At 47.0% G+C, this 23,337-nt stretch overlaps 1 protein-coding gene across 1 annotated transcript; it reads left to right on the top strand.

Moving 5' to 3' along the window:
* Positions 1-1,118: 1,118 nt before the first annotated feature.
* On the top strand, positions 1,119-22,508 carry LOC110574473 (cytochrome P450 4F2-like). The gene is made up of 13 exons (XM_021683170.1): positions 1,119-1,153; positions 1,510-1,708; positions 3,661-3,805; positions 7,142-7,195; positions 7,289-7,416; positions 10,581-10,702; positions 11,459-11,729; positions 12,710-12,776; positions 12,963-13,092; positions 21,355-21,488; positions 21,583-21,647; positions 21,841-21,923; positions 22,331-22,508. Exons 2-13 carry the CDS (start codon positions 1,511-1,513, stop codon positions 22,506-22,508), a joined length of 1,575 nt encoding a protein of 524 aa, XP_021538845.1. The 5' UTR covers positions 1,119-1,153; position 1,510.
* The last annotated feature ends 829 nt before the right edge of the window (positions 22,509-23,337 follow it).

Raw genomic sequence — 23,337 nt, 5'->3', positions numbered from 1 at the left:
CTTGGCACACAGAAGGTACACATTGTGGAGAGTACCTGGCACACAGTGGGTGCACTTTATATAGTATACCTGGCACATTGTAAGCACACTTCATGTAGAGTTCCCAACACACTGTAGGCATATTTTTTGAGGTGCCCAGCACACAGTAGGTGCACTTTACATACAGTCTTCTGCAAGAGTAGGTTTACTTTATGTGGAGTGCTGGCACACAGTAGAACAAATACCGGTTTCCAGCCCTTTCTCTTCAGTCTGTCTCTTTGGAGGCTTCTGATCCTTTCCACCGTCCTGTGGAACTGTCTTCTGCCCTAATCTCAGGCCCTCATCTGACCCCCTATTTCCCAGATGGCAAGACTGAGCCCACAGGGGGCTGACACAGCCCACAGACACAGCCGGGGTGGGGGGCAGAACTCCATGCAGGGCCTCCCAGCTCTGCTTCCTCTGTCTGGGCCCCGCCCTCTCCTGGCCCCTGGCCCCTGCAGGCTTACCTCCTCACCCCCAGGTGCCCTCTTCAGATTGGACCCTTTATCCCCTGAATCTGATGCAGGTAATCCCCAGCCAGGCCCGTTTCTTTGCTCCTGCCCCCAGCTGTCATGTCTCAACCTTCGAAGCTCTGGGCTGCTTGGAGGCAGGACTTGAACTCCTGCCGGCGTGTGCAGTCCAGAAGCCAGAGGCTTCCTGATTCTGTGCTGAAAAATGGTGCAGGCCACCCTCTTGACTCACACATTGAGGGGAAACCGAGAGATGTATTGGGAGGAGGCTGGCCTGATCCTGTTCCCATGGCACCTGAACTCTCAAGCTGAAGCTTTTACCTGCTACACCCCAGCTTTGCAAGGGCAGGGAGACTGTTAACTTGGGGGCCCAGAGTCACCTTTGCCCATCCCTCAACTCACCCCCCCCACCCCATGTGGGAGGTGCTGAGTTCTGAGGATCCAGAGCCTAAACTATCTTGATAATGCTCAAGTCCCCCTCCCCCACCCACCATTTGGCCCACTGCCAAGTGGGGAGGATGTAAGAAGGCGGGCAGGGATTGGATGGCTTAGCCTGGCCCCTGGCAGCCTTGTCCCCTAGGTCAGGGGCCAGAGGCAAAGACTTCCCAATAGGAGAGGAGAGGAGAGGAGAGGAGGTTGTGTGGCTAAGCTGCTCCTGACTGAAGGTACCAGGCTGGGTGTCCTGGCACCGGGTGGGGAAGGATGCTGCTCAGGGTTGGTGGGGGGGCTCCAGTAAGCAGCTGTCCTGGGGTAAGAGGGGCTACCAGTGGGTGGTTAACTATCTCTCGCTCTGTGTCTCCTTTTCTCCCTCTCCCTCTGCCTCTTCCTCTGGAATACTCCCAATCCTCCTCCCCCTTTGACCCCCCTCATTTGCCCAGTTCCCCGTGCTCACCTTCCCTGCCCCTCCCTGTCCCTGTCCCTCCCATCCTGGGGCCCCCCCCCTTTGTGAGCAGTCCAGGGAGCTCACTTTCTGCCCCACAGCTGGGTCTCAGGAGCTCCCCCTCTGTCCCCTGTGCCCCAGGATGTCACAGTGGAGCCTGTCCTGGCTGGGCATGGGGCAGCTGGCTGCCTCCCCGTGGCTGCTCCTGTTGCTGGCTGGGGCCACCTGGCTGCTGGCCCGCGTCCTGGCCTGGAGCCACCGCTTGCATGACATCTGCTGCCGCCTCCGGTGTTTCCCGCAGCCCCCCAAACGGAGCTGGTTTTGGGGTCACGTGGGCCTGGTGAGTGTGGGTGGGACATGGTCTGGGGTATCAGGGTGGATGGACTTCCTGAGGGGCCCGGGGTGGGGATCAGGGGTTGGGCTGGGGTGTGGGTCAGGTGAGAAGCAGGGAGGCTAGTGGAGCCCCTCTTTACTCACTCACTCTTCCACTCTGCCGTCCCAGGCCATTTGCACATCTTTGTCCTCCCACCTTTAGCCTGTTTTGGATCCACTTCCTGCCTCTCTTCCCCACATTAATGTCCCCCTGAGGGGCTCCCGTGGCAGGCTGCACAGGCACAGTCCCCTGGGGTTCCCAGGGCCCATGGCTATCCTGGAGACCTTCTCAGGGGCGCTATCCAGGGTCCACTCCCTGCCTGGCCCATTCCCTTCTGTCTGCTCACTTGTCTGCAGGAATTAGCTATGACCTCCCTACCCCAGCCCACAGGGGTCTAGCTTCCCACGCACACCCCTTCCCAGGACAGCTTCCTCTTCCCTGCTAAGATATCCCAATGGGCCCATTACACAACCTGAATAAAATTAACCAGTCACTTCCCCTTGCGAAAGCTTTCTTTCACCCCTCTCTTGCACCCCAGATATTGACTTTTACTGTGGGTCTGCTCATGCTTAATTAAAGAGTTAATTGTTCAATTACGTATCTTCCACCTTTCCAACTAGATAGTTGCTCTGGGGAGCAGACACTAGAGTGCCCAGCCCAGGGGCTGGCATACAGCAGACACTCAAATTAAGTGTTCGATTACAAAGGTGGTAAACTTGTGCTCACCTGCCTTGGTCAAGGCCAAAGGATGAGCAGCTAGCTCCTCCCATCCCCAGGCAGGCTGACGGATGGGCACAGCTCACCGTAACTGCCCAGGATGAGGACCACGGCTGGGGGAAGGACTTCCTGTGATTTTACTGCTTATTATAGTTAAGGTCGGAACGGGGGCATTCCCGAGGCTCATTGTGAAGGTTGCCTTAGATTCTGGGTCTTGGAATGTTCTTAACAAACCCTGGGGGTAGCAGGAATGTTATCAAGTTACTGCTCCCACTCCCCCTCCATGGCTTGGCCATGGAGACTGGTCTGGGTCACTCTTCTCTCCTCTAGTGCCTCTTGCTGTGTGAGCTCAGCTGAGTCACTCTCCCTCTCTGGACCAACCTCATCAAGTGCCTCAGGGTCCCTGGGGAGCACGGGGCAGTCAAAAAGGTGAAAATGGCTTCTGTTCACCTGTCTGGAGTGCCTGGGAGTATTTGTCAGGCCAGCATGGGGCATCCTAGAGGGATGGAGAGGGACTGGAGAGGATACGTCCCCAGGAGCTAACCATGCCATTTCTCCATTTGGGGCATGTGGCCTGGTTTCCTCATTTGTAAAGGGCACAACTGATCAGAGTCCATAGGTTCAGGGAAGATAGATGGGAAGAGATAGATAGATAGATAGATAGATAGATAGATAGATAGATAGATAGACAGACAGGATGTTCTATGCACAGCCTGGCAGGGTAGGGACTCATATGTGGGAGCTGCCCTCTTGACTGATGAGTAGAGTTCACATCTGTCCCCTGGGGTCTGCCAGGGTTGGAAGGTCTGCTGATCCTTCACCATGTGAGGAACTGGCCAGGACATGATAAGGTGTGGGAATGAGCCCCAGTAGAAGTCCTGAGGCCACCCTGCTGACCACAAACCTTCCTCATGGGCACCTCCCTGAGGTTGGAACCACTCCCAGGAGAAGAAAAATCTGACTTCTCAAGCCATGGTCGGCCTCTCTGTGGGCAGAGAGCATGTCTTCTCCCTGTGACCTAGGATGCACCCATGGGATGTGGAGAGGCCTCCAGGACCCTCCTGTCCGCAGAGGGAAGGAGCAGGAGGAAGCAGAGATTCCCTCCATCCATGCAGAATTTGGATACCCTGTGCACTGTAGAGGCTGCAAGGGGACCTGCTGTGGCTCCTTCTGGGGAGGTGACGACCCCTGTTTCCTTGTAGGTCCCCCCCACGGAGCAGGGCTTGAGGGTCCTAACTCAGCTGGTGGCCACGTACACCCAGGGGTTTAAGTTGTGGATGGGCCCCACCATGCCCCTGGTCATTTCTTGCCATCCTGACATGGTCCGGAGTGTCACCGGTGCCTCAGGTACTCATACAGAGCTTGTGGTGGTGGGCGCCTTGACATAACCCAGGGCTTTCAATCTCCTCATCTCCAAGCTTCCCTGCAGCCCCTGCAGGTCCCTGGCCCCTCCTCCCCTCTTCTCTCTCAGCATCTTCCTCTTCCCTTCTTATATTCTCCAACCCCCTTCTCATCCTCTCCTCCCTCCACTGCTGTCTGCTCTCCCGCCCCTACCCTGGTGCTCTCGGCACCACTGGGGCCCCAAGAGGCCTCATTCCAAGGTTCTGTCCTGGAGGAACCCCCAATCTTGAGGAGATGGATCTAGACAGAGAAATCCCCAAACTGGTGAGGTAAGGAATTGGCCAGAAGGAGATGGCTGTGGCAGCCCAGAGGAGAATCAAGGCCTCTGTTGGGGCAGGCTGGAAGACTTCCTGGTGGAGGAGTTACTGGACCTGGGTCTGGGACAAGACCAAAATTTTTTTAAAAGCAGAGGGCAGAGTGATGTTGTGGACATCCATAGCATCTGAGGTCCCCTGCTGGGCCTGGTCTCGCTCTCACCCATCCCCAGGGCCAGAGCAATGAGGGTTGGCAGCTGGTGGAGTACCTGGGCTACTATTTCTGTGATATCCACAGACATTCTGGTGGGTTGGTTGTCCACTGCAGCTTGTCCATTGCAGGTTCATTGCCCTCCTGCTCCAGGCCCCAGGAATCTCCCTGAGGAGAGCCCACCCCAGCCTGGCTCCCTTCCCTTGTCTTCTGCTTCTTCCACCTCCAGACAGACCAGGCTGAGCAGGGAAATGAGCAGCATCTGACAGAGACCTTGGCTTTGACACCCAAATTCTGGGTGAGCAGGGAAGACCCCCCCAGCTCTCTCTGGCTGCCAAGGTCTCTTTCAGTTGTGAGTGGTGGAAACTCAACCCTATATGGTCTAATCAAAGAAAGGACATCTATTTACAGTGAAGTCCAGGGATGTTGTCTTCAGGTATGGCTGGATCCAGGTCTCAAACAACATCATCAAAATCTGTCTTCATTTTTTTTTTGGGGGGGGGGGGTTCTGTTTTGCACTGTGGTGGCTTCATTCTCATTCTTGTAAAGATGAGTCCCAGAAGCTCAACCCCTGTGGAAAAGTCAGCTGATTCCCAACAGTTCCAGGAAAAGTTGCAGAATTCCCTTTAATTTTCCTGGCCTGCACCCCAGGGTCAATTTTTAATTAATTACTTATAAAAGATTTTATTTATTTATTTATTTATTTATTTATTCATTCATTCAGATTTTATTTATTTATTTGAGAGAGAGAATGAGATAAAGAGAGCATGAGATGGGGAAGGGTCAGAGGGAGAAGCAGACTCCCTGCTGAGCAAGGAGCCTGATGTGGGACTCGATCCTGGGACTCCAGGATCATGACCTGAACCGAAGGCAGTCGCTTAACCAACTGAGCCACCCAGGTGCCCAGATTTTATTTATTTATTTGAGAGAGAGAGAGAGAGAGAGACTGCACGAACTGGTGGGAGGGGCAGGGGGAGATGGTGAAGCAGACTCCCTACTGAGCAGGAAGCCTGATGTGGGACTCAATCCCAGCACCCCAGCATCATGACCTGAGCCAAGGGCAGACGCTCAACTGACTGAGCCACCTAGGTGCCCCAATTTTTCATTTAATCACTGTGGATCCGACTGCCTGGTTTTGGCAAGCATAGGTTCTCAAAGCTATTATTTTGGGACTCAAAGCAGTTCAGTGGCTAAGAACAGAGGCTCTGGGTTCAGACAGACCTGGGCTTAGATCTCAAGAATGTACTCAGTACCTGGGAGATTGTAGGCAAGTGACTTCATCATTCAGAGTCTCAGTTCTCTTATGTGGAAAATGAGGTTAGAAGAGAAGCCAGGTGAACGTGGTGTTTGGGATCCCAAATGGGGAAAGACCCTTTTTGTTTTTGTAATCATGGGACCCCAGTTGTCATATGGATGGTCTGGGGAGGGATCCCAGGAGGAGGCTGGGCTGCTGGAGGGGATTCATGAGACTCAGGTCGGTCTTGCCCTGCATGTCCTGTTATCCCATGGCCACCTAGAAAGAGTGTGAATTGGGTCCTCTTTGTTCCTCTCCAGATTCAGAGCTCAGAGGAAGGTCTTCTGTACACACAGGACCTGGCAAGGACCTATGGGGATGTGTGCTGCTGGTGGGTGGGTCCCTGGCATGCAGTTATCTGCATCTTCCACCCCACCTGCATCAAGCCTGTGCTCTTTGCTCCAGGTAGACACACCATGGCCACAGCTTACTCACTGCTGAGGTCTTTGTGCTGCTTCCAGCTTGGCTGGTGGCCCAGTTGCAGATGGGGGGGGGGGTGAGTGGGTTGTGGCAGAGATGCCACTGTCTCTGTCTCACCTGGACCCCCCTGCCAGACCTGCAGTCATGTGTGCTCACGCCTAGGGTGTGATTGTGCAATGTCTGCTGGGTGGCCATGTCTGGTCACATTTATGTTTCCACCTGCCTTCTGGTTACAGCTGGTATACATCATGCTTGATTATACATGGTATATAGTTATACCTGAGATCAAGTGAAGATGCCTTTAGTCATGTCTGGGGCTTGTCTGTGGCCAGGAATATTTGAGGCATGTGTGGGGTCTGTCTGGTTTTTGTCTGAGATGCCATTTGAGGTGTCCGGTTCTCCTGTAGGTCATGTCTGGGCCATGTTTGGGGTTTGTCTGAGGTCAGCGACCCAGAGTCCTGAGAAATGCTGAGGGCTTATGTGAGTCTGTCCAGGGCAGGTCTTAGGATATGTCTGTGTCATACCTAGTCCACAGCTGTGGCATTAGTGGGTCATATTTAAGTCCTGTCTGGACCATCTGTGGGTCACACTGAGGTTTTGTCAGGTTGTTTTTGGGTCCATGTCAGAGCATGTTGCATCCTGTCAGTGTGTGTTATGCATGTTGTTTCATGTCAGGACATGTCAGGCCATAGCCCCAACACATGGTGGGGCCATGTCAACTGTTGCAGGAGAGGTCAGGGGGCTCTGGGACAGATGAGGTGTCCTACTTTCCTGTAAAGGCATTTTGTGGAGTGCTGATTTGCGTTTGGGTGTTTTGAACATGCTGGACCAGGTAGGAGCCATGTCAAGGTGTGTTGGGGTGTGTTGTGTCATGTTAGGGTGCATCTAAGTACATCTAAGTGTGTCTGCAGGCTCTGCCTTTGCTCTGCTCTGTGCTGCAGCCTGGTCTGGTCTCCCCTCACCTCCTCACTCCTCTCTGCTTCCTTTGCCATTGTTTCCATTCCTATTATGCTGGGCTTGGAGGGGGTATGCAGACCCCTGGTGGGAGCTTCTACCCCCCCCAAACCCAAAGTGCATCTCCTGATGGTCCTCATTCATGTCAGCTGCCATTGCGCCTAAGGACATGGTCTTCTACAGCTTCCTGAAGCCCTGGCTGGGTGAGTAACTGTGGGTAAAGGGGACTGGGGACAACCTTGGGGGCCCAGGGAAAGGCACTGCTCTTGTCCACTCCTCCTGGCTGCCTCTATTAGGGGATGGGCTTCTGCTGAGTGCTGGTGACAAATGGAGCAGCCACCGCCACATGCTGACACCTGCCTTCCACTTCAACATCCTGAAGCTCTATATGAAGATTTTCAATGATAGCGTGAATGTCATGCATGTGAGTCTCTTGAACCCAGGGTCCCAGCTGAAGCCTTGGGGGTGATGGGGGCTCTGTGACGTCTTGTCTGGAATACTGGCTCTTCTAGGTTAGCTTTGGGGCCATTGCTCTAGCTCTCTGAGTCTCAATTTTCTCAGTTGTAAAATGGGAATAATGGTCCCCATGTTGCAGGGTGGTAAAGATAATGTAATATAGTCATGTTCCTGGCACATAGAAGGTGCTCAGAAGGTTAGTTTCTCTGTTTTCCTTGCAAAGAAGCCTTGGAACCTGAGACACAGTTGAATGTATGAACATCACACAGTAGTTATTTCTGAATTAATGAACCACTTCCAAAATCACTGGTCCCAAACAATTGAGGTTTATTATTGCTACCAAGTCTGTGAGTCAGTTGGCTGGGTCTTCTGGACATGGATGGGGTCACATGTACCTCTGATCAGCTGTGGGTCATGTATATACTTTGCAGATCTGGCCTCTCACATGTTTGGGCTTGGCTGGCTGCAGGCTGATCTAGAGTGGTCTCAACTCAGACAACCGAACTTTCTTTAATGTGATTCTCTCCCTCCAGAAGGCATTTCAGGTTTGTTCACATGGCTGAGGCAGGGTTACAAGAGACTGAGAGGAAGCTTCAATGCCTCTTGAGATCTAGGTGTAGGGTTTTTTCACCATGGTCTCTTGGTCAAAGCAAGGCAAAAGGCCAGTATAGAATCCAAAGGTAGTGAGAGAGGCTCCACCTCTTAATGGCAGTTGCTGAAAAATCACATTGCAGAGGGTATGGATATAGGGAAGTGAAGAAATGGAGGTGGAGGTTTTGTAAAGTGCCTGGGATTTTTTTTCATACTTGCAAGCTGAGGAGTGAGATTGTTATTGTTTTGTGGATTCTGTCAGAAGACAGGAGACTCCTGTGTCAGAGACAAAGGACAGTTTATTACTCATGGTACAACAAGCACACAGGCTTCTTGATTTGCATTCTTTCTCTAAGTCGCCAAATCCCATGAGGATAACACAGGTGGGCTTCAATGCTTATGCAGTATGTTGCATGACAGGGTAGGGGTACCAGGTTTAGGGACTCTATGACTTTTTAGACATTAGAAGCAAGCCTGACATTTGTCCAGGGGGAGACATTACCTTATCCCTAAAGGTGTTTGCTGCAAACACAACTCTGAGAAATGGCTCAAGTATAGAACATCAGGGCCTTGCATTTTTGGGGGCATACCAGCAAGAATGTGCAGCTCATAGTGAAACAAAAGCAAAAATGAACTTTTGGGACTTCATCAAGATAAAAAGCTTCTGCACAGCAAAGGAAACAGTCAACAAAACAAAGAGGCAACCCACAGAATGGGAGAAGATATTTGCAAATGATACTACAGATAAAGAGCTGGTATCCAAAATCTATAAAGAACTTCTCAAACTCAACACCCAAAAAACAAATAATCAAGTCAAAAAATGGGCAGAAGATATGAAAAGACACTTCTCTGAAGAAGACATACAAATGGCTAACAGACACATGAAAAAATGTTCATCATCATTAGCCATCAGGGAAATTCAAATCAAAACCACATTGAGATACCACCTTACACCAATTAGAATGGCAAAAATGGACAGGGAAAGAAACAACAAATGTTGGAGAGGTTGTGGAGAAAGGGGAACCCTCTTAGACTGTTGGTGGGAATGCAAGTTGGTATGGCTACTTTGGAAAACAGTGTGGAGGTTCCTCAAAAATTTAAAAATAGAGCTACAGTATGACCCAGCAATTGCACTACAGGGTATTTACCCCAAAGACACAGATGTAGTGAAAAGAAGGGCCATATGCACCCCAATGTTCATAGCAGCAATGTCTGCAATAGCCAAACTGTGGAAAGAGCTGAGATGCCCTTCAACAGATGAATGGATAAAGAAGATGTGGTCCATATATACAATGGCATATTACTCAGCCATCAGAAAGGATGAATACCCAACTTTTACATCAACATGGATGGGACTGGAGGAGATTATGCTAAGTGAAATAAGTCAAGAAAGTCAATTATCATATGGTTTCACTTATTTGTGGAACATAAGGAATAGCATGGAGGACATTAGGAGAAGGAAGGGAAAAATGAAGGGGAGGGGGAAATTGGAGGGAGAGATGAACCATGAGAGACTATGGACTCTGAGAAACAAACAGGGTTTTAGAGGGGAGGGGGGAGGGGGGATTGGTTAGCCCGGTGATGAGTATTAACAGGAATGCACGTACTGCATGGAGCACTGGGTGTTATACGAAAACAATGGATCGTGGATCACCACATCAAAAACTAATGATGTATTGAATGGTGACTAACATAACATAATAAAATTAAAAAAAAAAAAAGAAAAGAATGTGCAGCTCAGTGACCACGGGCTACCTCTCTCAAAAAGGAGACTTTTTCTTTTTTTTTTTTAAAAAAGATTTTATTTATTTATTTGACAGAGAAAGAGACAGCGAGAGAGGGAACACAAGCAGGGGGAGTGGGAGAGGGAGAAACAGGCTTCCTGCTGAGCAGGGAGCCCGATGGGGGACTGGATCCCATGACATGACCTGAACCGAAGGCAGATGCTTAACAACTGAGCCACCCAGGCGCTCCCAAAAGGAGACTTTTTCTTAATTTATAACAATGAAAATGATGAAAGCTAACATTAAGCACTTATTATTGCTAGAAACCATGTGCACATTCTATAACATATGGTGTCTCATTTGATTTTCACAACTCTATAAGGTAGAGATAATCTTGTCCATTATAGGTGATAAAAATGAGGTTCAGAGAGGTTAGGGAGCTTGCCCATGTTCACACAGCTAGCACGTGAGCTAATAAGTGGAGCTGGGATTTCATCCTGGTTTATTTGACACCACAGCAAGTCATCTTAACTGTTACTGAAGCTTTGGCAGATGGAGCGCAGAGAGGGCAATGAGGTGACCAAGGGCACACAGAGTATAGGAGGCAGAGCCAGAATTTGAACCCAGGTCTCCTGACTCCCAGCCATGGGGTCTTAATAGTAATAGCTTCTACTTCTACCCAAGCCTGGTCCTCCTTGGGGATGGGTGCCTGGGGCCAGGAGGCTGGGTCTGGGGGATTCCATCTTGGTGGTTGGTGTTGAGGAGGGCTTCAGGGGAGGCAGGTTCCAGACCCTGCTCTGCTTCCTTCTCTTCCCAGGCCAAGTGGAAACGCCTGGTGTCAGAGGGCAGCACCCATCTGAACATGTTTGAACACATCAGCCTCATGACCCTGGACAGTCTGCAAAAATGTGTCTTCAGTTTTGACAGCAATTGCCAGGAGTGAGTCTCTGCCCTGGGCATGAGAACATAAGGGAGTGGATGGGGAAGGGAGGACTGGTCAGCACAATCAGAGGGGACTTCCTGGAGGAGATGGATCAGAGCTAGACATTGAACGACAAGGAAGGGAAAGAGAAAGAGTGATCCTTTCAGGTAGGTAGAAATGTTTGATAAAGGCCATGGGGCCACAATGAGCAAAGCATGTGCCACAGTGAGGAGTCACCTTAGGAATGAGGTTGGAGGGTTTGGCAGGGGCTTTATCTTAAGGACATTCAAAATCCAGACAAAGGCATATGAACTTTATCCTGAGGTTTCCAGGGAGGCATGGAAGGTGGTTGAGCAGTTGAGGGTCATGGTCAAAGCTGTTCTTGGACATCTGACTCTAGAGAAGACCAATCATTGTGTAGATGGTGGATGGTATTGACATTGAATGCAAGACTAGGGAGGGGCCTGGGTCCATTGACCAAAGGGGAGAAGATAAAGTCTGAATTGCATGGATAAGGAGGAGGAAAGCATAATGTCCCAGCTGGGATAGGGTGCCTGGGGCATAGGGGCAGCTCATAGAAATGGGAATCAGGGAGAGAAGAAATTCTGGAGAGTCACGTCTCCTGGATCATCCCCACCATGTACCTGTGGGGTCATCTGTTCTTGGATACTCAGTTTTCTGATGGGAGGTAGCTCCCAGCTTCTGGTGGGAGGCATTTTCTCAGTCTTCAGGTGAGCTAAGCTGTAGCCCCCCTTCATGTCCCCATCCTGCAGGAAGCCTAGTGAATATATTGCTGCCATCTTAGAGCTCAGTGCCCTTGTGGCAAAACGGCACCAACAGATCCTCGTGCACAGGGACTTCCTGTACTACCTCACTCCAGATGGACAGCGCTTCCGCAGAGCCTGCCGCCTGGTGCACAACTTCACAGCTGCTGTCATCCAGGAGCGGCGCCGCACTCTCCCTGATCAGGGTGTTGATGACTTCCTCAAGGCCAAGGCTAAGACCAAGACTTTGGACTTCATTGATGTCCTCCTGCTGACCAAGGTGGGTTTCTCTGGGATCTGAATTCAAGAGGTAGAATGGACTTTGATTTCAAATTTCAGCTTGAAGAACTGAGACTTGATTCAGAGGGCACTGGGGAGCCATGGAAGTTGCTTGAGGAAGGGAGGGATGGATTAGGGATATGTTTTAGAGATGACTATGTGGAATGCAGCCTGCAGGGGACTGCTATGTCTGAAACTGGGAAGGGCCTGAGATTTTATTCTACTTAATATGGTAGTCTAGTGTGTGTGTGTGTGTGTGTGTGTGTGTGCATGTGTGTGTTTATTTACATGCAAGAACCTAGATCAGAGAAGCCCATTTATTGCTCACAGAAGTAAGGGTAGCCAGAGTAGAATTGTAGGTGTGATTCCCCATTCTAAAAGTCTTCTGAGAGCTGCATGATGCTTTTATCTGTACATGCAGCCATGCTTCCATCACAGGAGAGGTAACTCTACATTATGAATCTTGGAACTTATGAAGGACTGCTGACAAATCTGCCCCTTCTTATTCTGAGAGAGAGAGTTGGTGTATAAACAAGTCCTCTTCACTGAGAAGGCAAAGCAGTGTTTACAGGTTCTGTTGGCTTATTGCCAGGGGAGTTGAAGAATCTCTGGATTTACTATCCTAGAATGTGAGCAAATGGCTCTGGAGCAATGCTCAATCTCTAACTTCCAAGGGAAGTTGTCATTCAATATCCTGTAATCCAGGTTGCCAGTTCAATTTTTTTCTGAAAGTCCTCATCAGGTAGAAACATGAAAATATTCATGGATCATTGATTTCTCCCACCAGGAACGAAGGAGGAGGGAAAGAGGCCAAGGAGGAGAGCTGTGGAGTGGGGTCTCTGGTGATAGTGAGCAAAGGAGGTGTAAGAGTGTAGGGTGGGCTTGGGTTTTTGGATTGTCTCAGGTTAGGCTCAGGAGCTCTCAGAGCTGATATGATTCGGTGTGTGTGTGTGTTGGGGGGGGTGTCTTATTTCTCTCCAGGATGAAGATGGAAAACAATTGTCAGACGAGGACATCCGAGCTGAAGCTGACACATTTATGTTTGAGGGTGAGCATCCCAGTGTGGGACTATAGGGGGGCAGGGGTTTGTCCAATCCCAGGGACTTGGCAGGTTGGCCCTGGACCACACCATCCCACCTCATCCTCCCCATCCCCGCTGACGCCCTTAATTAAGGGTGCTGTCCACCCTTTGGTGCTGAATAAGCCCAGAGATGTAAGTCTGGTTGCCTCTCAGGCCATGACACCACAGCCAGTGGCCTCTCTTGGGTCCTGTACAACCTTGCAAAGCACCCAGAATACCAGGAACGCTGTCGGCAGGAGGTGCAAGAGCTCCTGAGGGACCGTGAGCCTCAAGAGATTGAATGGTGAGTGCAGGTCATCATGGTTTGTTCCTGAACCTCTCTCATTGGCTTTGTTCCCTAGTTGGGGAAGGGGAAGAATCTTTTGGTTAATTCTGTTATTATTGCTTAGTGAAAATAGGAGCAGAGCTCAGAGACAGGGCCTGTACCCAGCCTGGAGAGCAGGGGAAAGTGAGAAAGATCTGGGCTTCTGAGAGAATTAGTGACAATGTATGAAGGCAGATGATGCCACTTAGTACATATTCAGTAAGTGAACTTCCACTCCATTCTCTTACTTTTCTCTCTTAAATCACATTTTTTTACCCTGAACATCTTTACTCCCTAAATGTTTGTTTCTCTCTTGCCTTCTAATTCCTTCCATATTGTTCAGTCCAGGATTCGTTTGGGATATGTGGTTTTAAAATCATTCGCTTCTTGTCCAGGAACACCTGCATCTTCATCCATCCAGCCCCCATTCAGAGAACACTGCCACATTGCCTTTCTATTCCGGTTCTGTACCTTCTCCAATTCTTACTAGTCCATACTCTGTCCTGGAGACCCAAGAAGGAACCGGCCCTGGCCCTTGTCTTCCAAGAGCTCTAGACTGGTGGGGGAATTGTGTAGGATCAGGACACTCCTGGTCCACATGGGCTGGACTAGGGTGGAGAGTATGAGAGGCAAGGCTAAGGGTAGAGAGGGTGCCTCTGCTGAGACACTGAGTGATGATTAGTAGATATTTGGGTGTAGTTGGGGTACAGTTAGTTCAAGAGGACAGAGTGGGCAAAAGTGAAGAGGAGCAGAGGAAGGGAAGAGGGAAAGGGAGAAGAGAGGGGGAAGGAGGGAGAAGGGCGGAGACAGAGAGAAAGAGAGAAGGGAGGAGGGAAGGAGAGAGAGAAAGAGAGGCAGACAGGCAGACACACAGGGGGAGACAGAAAGAAAAAGAGAAAGAGACACTGACTCATGGTGAGGTGATGTGGCTGGGGAATGGCAGCAGAGGCTGGTTGTGGGAGACTTTAGAAGCAATGTTATTGGCTTCAGTTGTTAACCCAAGAGCAATGGGGAACTGCGGGAATTGTTTGAGCAGGAGGAAGACAGGTCAGATCTAGGTACCAGGAAGATCTTTCTAGGGCTAGTGTGGGGAACATACTGGAGAGGACAAGCTGCAGCATGGGGACCAGGGAGGGGATTCTGAGGTCTGGGGCAGGCCAGGGGCTTGGGGATGTTGAGCAGGCATTGAACTGGACATGAGCCAAAGGCAGACGCCCAACCAACTGAGCCACCGAGGCACCGCTATAAAAGAGAGTTTATAATCAGGGCACCTGGGTGGCTCAGTTGGTTAAACGTCTGACTCCGGATTTTCACTCAGGTCATGGTCTTGGGGTTGTAAGATTGAGCCCCATGTCCAGCTCCATGCTCAGCATGAAGTATGCTTAAGATTCTCTCTCTCTCTTTCTCTCTGCCCCGTCCCCCTCCCCCCTCAAATAAATTAATAAATTTTTAAAAGAAAGAGAGAGTTTATAATAGAAATGAATTTTTTCTTAATCTTCACTCTAGGACTAACTCCTGTCAATGATTTCCTATGTGTCCTTCCAGAAGACCTCTATCCTTATACCCACATTTATATGAAAACTATCTCCCTACCCCATCCAATGGGAATTAAGGTCTATACATTAGCAACGTGTCTTTGAGATCTTTTTTTCCCTCAAAACATGAATGTTGGAAAAGTAGTTTTGAATTACAAAAACAATGACGAGAACAAATTCTTCTTGCCCTGAGACATTATAAAGGAGACTACAGTTATCATTGACTTCCTGCCCCCCAACTGAACCCCCTCCTGTCTCCCTAGGGGTTTCCAGATTCATTGATTTGTCATGTGTCTTTCCATAACTATCTGTCTATCTATACATCTGTCTATCATCTATATCATCTATATCTATCGTCTTTCTCTCTCATCTTCTTTTTAAAAGATTTTTTTTTATTTATTTGAGAGAGAGAAGGAGAGAGCACATGAGAGAGGGGAGGGTCAGAGGGAGAAGCAGACTCCCTGCTGAGCAAGCAGGGAGCCTGATGCGGGACTCAATCCAGGGACTCCAGGATCATGACCTGAGCTGAAGGCAGTCGCTTAACCAACTGAGCCACCCAGGCGCCCTCTCTCTCATCTTCTTGTCCATTAACACAATTTCCATTTCTGTATACATACAGTTTGTAACTTGTTCTCTTCACTCAACAGTGTGTCTTACAGCTCCTTCTTTCTGTGTGCTGCATAGCTGTTCATAGTTCACTTGGTTCGCCCCTTTAGGTCACTCATGTTAGTATTCTCAATTATACTAGACATTGCTGAATTGCCTTCCAGAGTCTCTGTGCTGATTTACCTTTCAGCCTGCAGTGTGTGATAGGACTTGTGAGCCCTAATTCCTCCTTTTTGATTGCTGTGTAATATTCTACCATAATGGTAGTGACGTAATTTATCTAAACCTCTCCCACTGGTGGATATTTGGATTGTTTCTAGGCTTTGGCTAAAATAAACATGGGATAGTCAACATCTGTGAACACTGACCCACGCTTACACATGTGAACGTCTCTCCAGTGCAAATTTCCAGAAAGGCAGTTGCTGAGTCAAAGACAGTCTGAGTTTTTGTCATTTTGATAGCTATTACAAATCTATTCCTGTCAGCCGAATTTGATGTTGTCAGCATTCCCATACCTTTTTTTTTTTTCTGGTGTGTATAATTTAATGCATATTTGCAAAATATATTACATATACATATATTAGTATACATATATATACATATGATATATGTTATGTACATATAGTATACATAATATTTAAAAAATTTTATTGTTATGTTAATCACCATACATTACATCATTAGTTTTTGATGTAGTGTTCCATGATTCATTGTTTGTGTATAACACCCAGTGCTCCATGCAGAACGTGCCCTCCTTAATACCCATCACCAGGCTAACCCATCCCCCACCCCCTCCTCCCTAGAACCCTCAGTTTGTTTTTCAGAGTCCCTAGTCTCTCATGGTTCGTCTCCCCCTCCGATTCCCCCCTCATTCTTCCCCTCCTGCTATCTTTTTTTTTTTTCTTAACATATATTGCATTATTTGTTTCAGAAGTACAGATCTGTGATTCAACAGTCTTGCACAATTCATAGCACTCACCATGGCACATACCCTCCCCAATGTCTATCACCCAGCCACCCCATCCCTCCCACCCCACCCCCCACTCCAGCAACCCTGTTTGTTTCCTGAGATTAAGAATTCCTCATATCAGTGAGGTCATATGATACATGTCTTTCTCTGATTGACTTATTTGGCTCAGCATAACACCCTCCAGTTCCATCCACGTCATTGCAAATGGCAAGATCTCATTCCTTTTGATGGCTGCATAATATTCCATCGTATATATATATACCACATCTTCTTTATCCATTCATCTGTTGATGGACATCTTGGCTCTTTCCACAGTTTGGCTATTGTGGACATTGCTGCTATAAACATTGGGGTGCACGTATCCCTTCAGATCCCTACATTTGTATCTTTGGGGTAAATAACCAGTAGTGCAATAACTGGATCATATGGTAGCTCTATTTTCAACTTTTTGAAGAACCTCCATACTGTTTTCCAGAGTGGCTGCACCAGCTTGCATTCCCACCAACAGTGTAGGAGGGTTCCCCTTTCTCCGCATCCCCGCCAACATCTGTCCTTTCCTGACTTGTTAATTTTAGCCATTCTGACTGGTGTGAGGTGGTATCTCATTGAGGTTTTGATTTGGATTTCCCTGATACCGAGCGATGTTGAGCACTTTTACATGTGTCTGTTGGCCATTTCGATGTCTTCTTTGGAAAAATGTCTGTTCATATCTTCTGCCCATTTCTTGATTGGATCATTTGTTCTTTGGGTGTTGAGTTTGAGAAGTTCTTTATAGATTTTGGATATTAGCCCTTTATCTGATATGTCATTTGCAAATATCTTCTCCTATTCTGTCGGTTGTCTTTTGGTTTTCTTGACTGTTTCTTTTGCTGTGCAAAAGCTTTTTCTCTTGATGAAGTCCCAATAGTTCATTTTTGCCCTTGCTTCCCTTGCCTTTGGCGATGTTTCTAGGAAGAAGTTGCTGCGGATGAGGTCGAAGAGGTTGCTGCTTGTGTTCTCCTTCAGGATTTTGATGGACTCCTGTCTCACATTTAGGTCTTTCAACCATTTTGAGACTATTTTTGTGTGTGGTGTAAGGAAATGGTCCAGTTTCATTCTTCGGCAGGTGGCTGTCCAATTTTCCCAACACCATTTGTTGAAGAGACTGTCTTTTTTCCATTGGACATTCTTTCAGCATTCCCATACCTTTACCTATGGTATTATTGTATTGAATTTTAAATCTTTGCCAATTTTTCATATTTCCTCTTTTTATGAACATTTCTTTAAATAAGAGGTTTAACATCTTTTGCACATTTTGGGGGGCTACTCCCAACACTTTTTAATATTGAGGTATAATTGACATACATTCTATTACTTTCAGGTGTACAACAAATGAGTTAATATTTGTATATATTGCAAAATGATCAGCACAAATAGTCTAGCTAATATTTGTCACCACACATAATTATGGAATTTTTTTTTCATGTGCTGAGAACTTTTAAGATCTACTCTCTTAGCAACTTCCAAATATGCAATACAGTATGATTACCTACGGTATTATTAACTATAGTCAATACAGTATTATTAATGAAAATACAGTAACTATGTAATGCTGTAGATAACATCCCTATGACTTAATTATTTTATAACTGGAAGTTATTACCTTTTGACTCCTTCACCCATTTTCCTCCCACCCCCCCACCTCTGGCAACAACCAGTCTGCTCTCTGTATCCATGAGCTTGTTTTTGTTGTTTGTTTGTTTCTTTAGATTCTACCTATAAGTGAAATCATATGATATTTGTCTTTCTCTGTCTGACTTATTTCCTTAGCATAATGCCTGTAAGGTCCATCTATGTCATTGCAAATGGCTTGATTTCTTTTTTTATGGCTGAGTAACATTCCATTGACTATATATCACATTTTCTTTACCCATTCATCCATTGATGGGCACAAGCGGTTTTCATAACATTGGCTATTATAAATAATGCTCCAATGAACATGGGGTTATATATATACTTTTCGAGTTAGAGTTTTCATCTTCTCTGGATAACTACCCAGAGGTGAGATTGCTGGATAGTGTGGTGGTTCTGCTTTTTAATTTTTTTGAGGAAACATCATACTGTTTTCCACAGTGTCTGAATCAATTTACAGTCCCACCAACTGTACAGGGTTCCTTTTTCTCCACATCCTCATCAGAATTTATCTCTTGTGTTTTTAATAATAGCTATTCTAACAGTTGTGAGGTGTGAGGTGAGATCTCATTGTAGTTTTGGTTTGCATTTCCCTGATAATTAGTGATTTTGAGCACCTTTTCATGTACCTGTTGGCCATTCATGTGTCTTTTAAAAACGTCTATTCAGATCCTTCTTCTGCACACATTGATAAGCCATTTGTCTTTCACTTTATGTGAGTGGTACTCACCTTTTTGTTGTTGTTGTTGTTTCTCTTTGAGGTTTTCTCTTTTTTCATATTTACTTATAATAACTCACTTAAAAAAGTAATCCTTTTCTCTCTTGTGTTGCAAAAGATTGCCTTTTGACTTTTGAGGGGCATTTTTGGTTAATTTTTATGGAGACAAATTTGTCCAAATTTTCTTTCACAGCCCTACTGTCTATCCTTATTCTAGGGTTTTGTGGGCTTCCCTTACCAGATGTTAAGGCTTCAGTTACTCACATTTTCTGTTGCATGGGTCTCTTTTCCTGTTCTTGCAGCATGGCCACACTGGGTGTTTGTTTGATCACTGCACCTTTGTGGTAGGTCTTAATATCTGGTAGAGTGAGTTTCTCTTCCTTAATCTTTCATTTTTATTTTTTAACAATTTAAAAAAGATTTTATTTATGAGAGAGAGAGCGCACAAGCAGGGGAAGAGGCAGAAGGAGAAGGAGGTTCCCCACTGAGCAGGGAGTCCAACGTGGGGCTCGATCCCAGGACCCTGGGATCATGACCTGAGCTGAAGGCAGATGCTTAACCAACTGAGCCACCCAGGCACCCTTTCATTTTTATTTTTATTATTTTTAAAGATTTATTTATTTATTTGAGAGGCGGGGAGGGGCAGAGGGAGAGAGAATCTTAAGCAGACTCTGCGCTGAGCATGGAGCCTGACATGGGGCTCAATCCCACAACCCTGAGATCATGTTCTGAGCTGAAATCAAAAGCTAGATGCTCAACCAACGACCCAGGCACCCCCTAATCTTTCATTTTTAAATTGACCTAACTCTTCATGATCTTTTATCCTTCCAGAAATGTTTTAGAGTAAGGTTACCAAGTTCCTAAAGGTATCAGGTAGATTTTCACTGAACTGAATATATTCTATTGGTTGAGTCGAATATATGATTGACTTGTGGAAACAGATTACTTCATGATATGAACACATACCATCCTAGATTGTGGAAGGAATACTCCCATTTTTGGATATTTGAATACTCTTTAGCCTTTTAATAAAGTCTAAAATTTTTTCTTAGAGATCTTATGCATATTTTGTTAAATTAACTCTAAGACACTTCTGTTGCTATGCTGACTCATATCTTCTATTTGTATTGACAGAAGTTTAAAAATTCATTGGAATATACAGATTTCAATCTCTATATTTTTGGGGGGGCTAAGCTTAATCCAGGTATTTATATCATCATCATCTTTTATCTTTTCTAATTGTTATTTCAACATGGAAAACTTATTAAAAAAATTTTTTTTTATTATGTTATTTAGTCACTATACAGTACATCATTAGGGAAAACTAATTTTTTTATTTTTTTTATTTTTTAAAGATTTTATTTATTTATCTGAGACAGAGAGAATGAGAGAGACAGAGAGCACATGAGAGGGGGGAGGGTCAGAGGGAGAAGCAGGCTCCCTGCCTAGCAGGGAGCCCGATGCGGGACTCGATCCAGGGACTCCAGGATCATGACCTGAGCCGAAGGCAGCCACCCAACCAACTGAGCCACCCAGGCGCCCTAATTTTTTTAATATGCATGTAAATTTTGTGTCCAGTGAACCTAGTAAATGGTAAGCATGGAGTCTCATATTAAAAAAAATTAAAAAGCTCTTGGAATAACTGGGGAGCTATCCAGAAAAAAGTTAATTCAACTTGCTTCTCATGTCTTGTAATAATATAACATCAAGATGGAATCAAATATTTAAAATAAAAAAAATTAAAATAAAATTAAAATTTTATTTTAAACAAAATAAAAAAATAAAAGTGTCTTAAAAGCTCTAGAGGAAACTGTGGGAAATTATTTTAGAATTCCAGAATATGGATGCCTTTATTCTCAACACAAATCCCAGGAAATATACAAGAAGAGATTGCTATACTGTTGAATGAAAAAGATACAGAGCAGTGTGCATAATATATAGTATGCTACTCTAAAAATTTTTTAATGCAAAAAAGTAACTCTGAAAGGATAAATAAAAAATAAGAACCTAGGCAAACTGTGAGAATGGGAAATGAGTGGGGTTGAGTCAGAGGTGTGGTGTTTTATAGTTTTCCAGTTTGAACCAGTTAACTGTACCAGCTGTTAAAAATTTAAATCACCACACAATTTGAAGCGGACTAAAGAAAAAGAATCTAACCGCCTTACTTTATCTTTATTGTTTATAAAGTTTTTCTGGTGTATTCTCTTGTGTTTTCTAAGCATAGAATCACTATCTGCCAAAAATGACACATTTATCCCTACATTTCAGATTGCATTACTCTCCTTTTTTCTCTTGTCTAATTGCATTAGCTAGTATCTCTAATACCATGAGAGAAAGAACATTGGATCTGTTTCTGTTGTTTCTCACTCATTTGGCTTTTGATTTTGCTCTCTTGCAATAAACGATATGTAATTTTTATGCAAATTTGTAAAACTTTTTATGGTTGGCTTTTGGGTGCTGTGTTTTTGCTCAGAAAATCTAAAAACACCCAGCTAAATTTTCTCTTCTTCTGTGATATTGCTTTTCTTTTTTTCTTTTTTAGAAACCACTTTATTGAGGTATGATTGACATATAAAAAGCTGTACATATTTAATGTACAAAAGTCAATGAGTTTGGAGATATTTGATCCATCTGGAATTTATTTTGGTATAGGGAGAAGGGATCTCATGGGGCACTAGAGGACTGGGGGGGGGAGGGTCTCTGTTTTTGCTGCCTGGATAATTGTTGGGGGGCTTCCTTAGGGACGACCTGGCCCAGTTGCCCTTCCTGACCATGTGCATCAAGGAGAGTCTGAGGCTGCACCCCCCGGTTACAGTCATTGCCCGCTGCTGTACCCAGGACATCAGGCTCCCAGATGGCCGGGTCATCCCCAAAGGTGCCCACAACCTCAGGGGGAGGATACTCCTGGGTAGGAAGAGGGGCCCATCAGGCAGGGGGAAACTTCCTGACTGGTCCTTCATCTCCCACAGGTGTTACCTGTCTCATTAATATTTTCGCGACCCACCACAACCCATCCGTGTGGCCAGACCCTGAGGTGCTGCCTCCCCCTCCGTCCCCACGGCCCACCCACCTCCTTGTCTATTCCCCCAGGGGGACCTAGGGGAGGGCGCAGGGTTCTGACCTGGCAAATCAAACATCACCTTCCCCCATCAAACACAAGTCTGCCTTTCCCAAGCTGGCTGTCCTGGGAAACCCCATCCAGCAGCCCTGCCTCTCTCTGCTCCCAGGTATACAATCCCTTCCGCTTTGACCCAGAAAACATCAAGAAGAGGTCTCCCTTGGCTTTTATTCCCTTCTCTGCAGGCCCCAGGTGAGCGCAGTGGGCAACTGAGGCGGGACAGGGTGGTGGGGCCAGGGGTCTGGGACTGAGATCCCAGACATGGCTGTGGGGCGTGAAAAGGGGGAAATTGAGGATGGCTCTCCTTCTTTCCCCTCTTCCAGAGGTTAGAGGTAAGGGTTTGGGGAGTGGAGGTTGCGTGGGTCTAACAAGGGCTCCTCGGTGTGGGCAGAGCCCCTTCCCCCTGTCTGCTGGCCTGAGTTCAGGGCTGGGGTCTGGGCCAAGCTCAGGGGATAGGCAAGCCCACATGGGGGTCCCAGGCATGGGTTAGCCCACTTCTGGATCCCTGCGGGCGGGACTAGGGGTCCCAGGCCAAGTTCTGGGCGCGATGGGATCTGCTGGGGTCCCTGGTGAGTCAGACCGCTCACTTCCGCCCGCAGGAACTGCATTGGGAAGACGTTCGCCATGACCGAGATGAAGGTGGTCCTGGCGCTCACGCTGCTGCGCTTCCGGGTCCTGCCCAACGAGGAGGAGCCGTGCAGGATGCCGGAGCTCATCCTGCGCGCAGAGGGTGGACTTTGGCTGCGCGTGGAGCCGCTGAGTTCGGGCTCCCGGTGACCCGCCAGCTCGTGGCTTGGGATCCACCCAGAACCTACACGCCTCGCTTTGCAGAATCCCAGGAATAAAACTTTGAGGTCTCCTCTGCCCGAGCCTCATCGAGACCCAGCAGGGGGCGCTTGGGACCTAATGAAACGCTAGGGTCGGGGAGGCTGGGTGGAGAGGAGGCTGGTGTCTGAGCCCAAGACCCTGACAGTCTTTCCAGCTGACCACAGGGCCCCATTTTGATGGCGGGTTCTCCCAGAATCCAACCTGTGGTTACTCCAGATTTCCAAAGAACAGACAGAAAATAGAACAAAGAAAAGCATGCTAAAACTCTAACCTAAGTGGTCTCAATTCAATAACTGGGAAGGGATCTTCAAACTGCCTGCCAGCACTCCATCCATGTGATGTGGTTTGAAGTTTGGGGCTCAGAGCTTCCCCCCCTCCAAGAAAGAATTCTTGAGGTCTTTGGTGCAAAAAGGTGGTTTTATTAAAGCACGGGGATAAGAGCTGCTGCCCTGGGATTGTGAGGAGCAGCGGATTATATACTTTGTGAGTTTGGGGAGGTAAAGACAAAAGGAAATATCCAAAAATGAGTTTCATATGGTAAAGAGTCACAGAATACTAGGGGCCTAGTTATTATCAAGCTAAGATTGTTTTTTTCTCTAGCATTAATATTAAGAGAGTTGGGAGTTTCCTGGAGGAATGGTGTATTCTGCCTGCCTGAAGTATTTGTCAGTAGGCTGCAGGTCATAAAGATATTTAATTTTATCTACATTTCCTTGTGCCTTTGTTCCCCACATCATTCCCCCCTGAACAGTCTTAAATCTTTAAGGTTGCCGAGGAT

This window comes from Neomonachus schauinslandi, chromosome 1, assembly GCF_002201575.2.
Source record: "Neomonachus schauinslandi chromosome 1, ASM220157v2, whole genome shotgun sequence".
Taxonomy (NCBI): Eukaryota; Metazoa; Chordata; class Mammalia; order Carnivora; family Phocidae; genus Neomonachus; species Neomonachus schauinslandi.
This window is presented reverse-complemented; position numbering and strand designations above follow the sequence as displayed.

Excerpts from the sequence above, each read along its gene's own strand:
- LOC110574473 (XM_021683170.1), top strand. The coding sequence starts at position 1,511 with ATGTCACAGTGGAGCCTGTCCTGGCTGGGCATGGGGCAGCTGGCTGCC. Across the intron at positions 1,709-3,660 it reads TTTGGGGTCACGTGGGCCTG|GTCCCCCCCACGGAGCAGGG; the intron begins GTGAGTGTGGGT and ends GTTTCCTTGTAG. Across the intron at positions 10,703-11,458 it reads TTTGACAGCAATTGCCAGGA|GAAGCCTAGTGAATATATTG; the intron begins GTGAGTCTCTGC and ends CCCATCCTGCAG.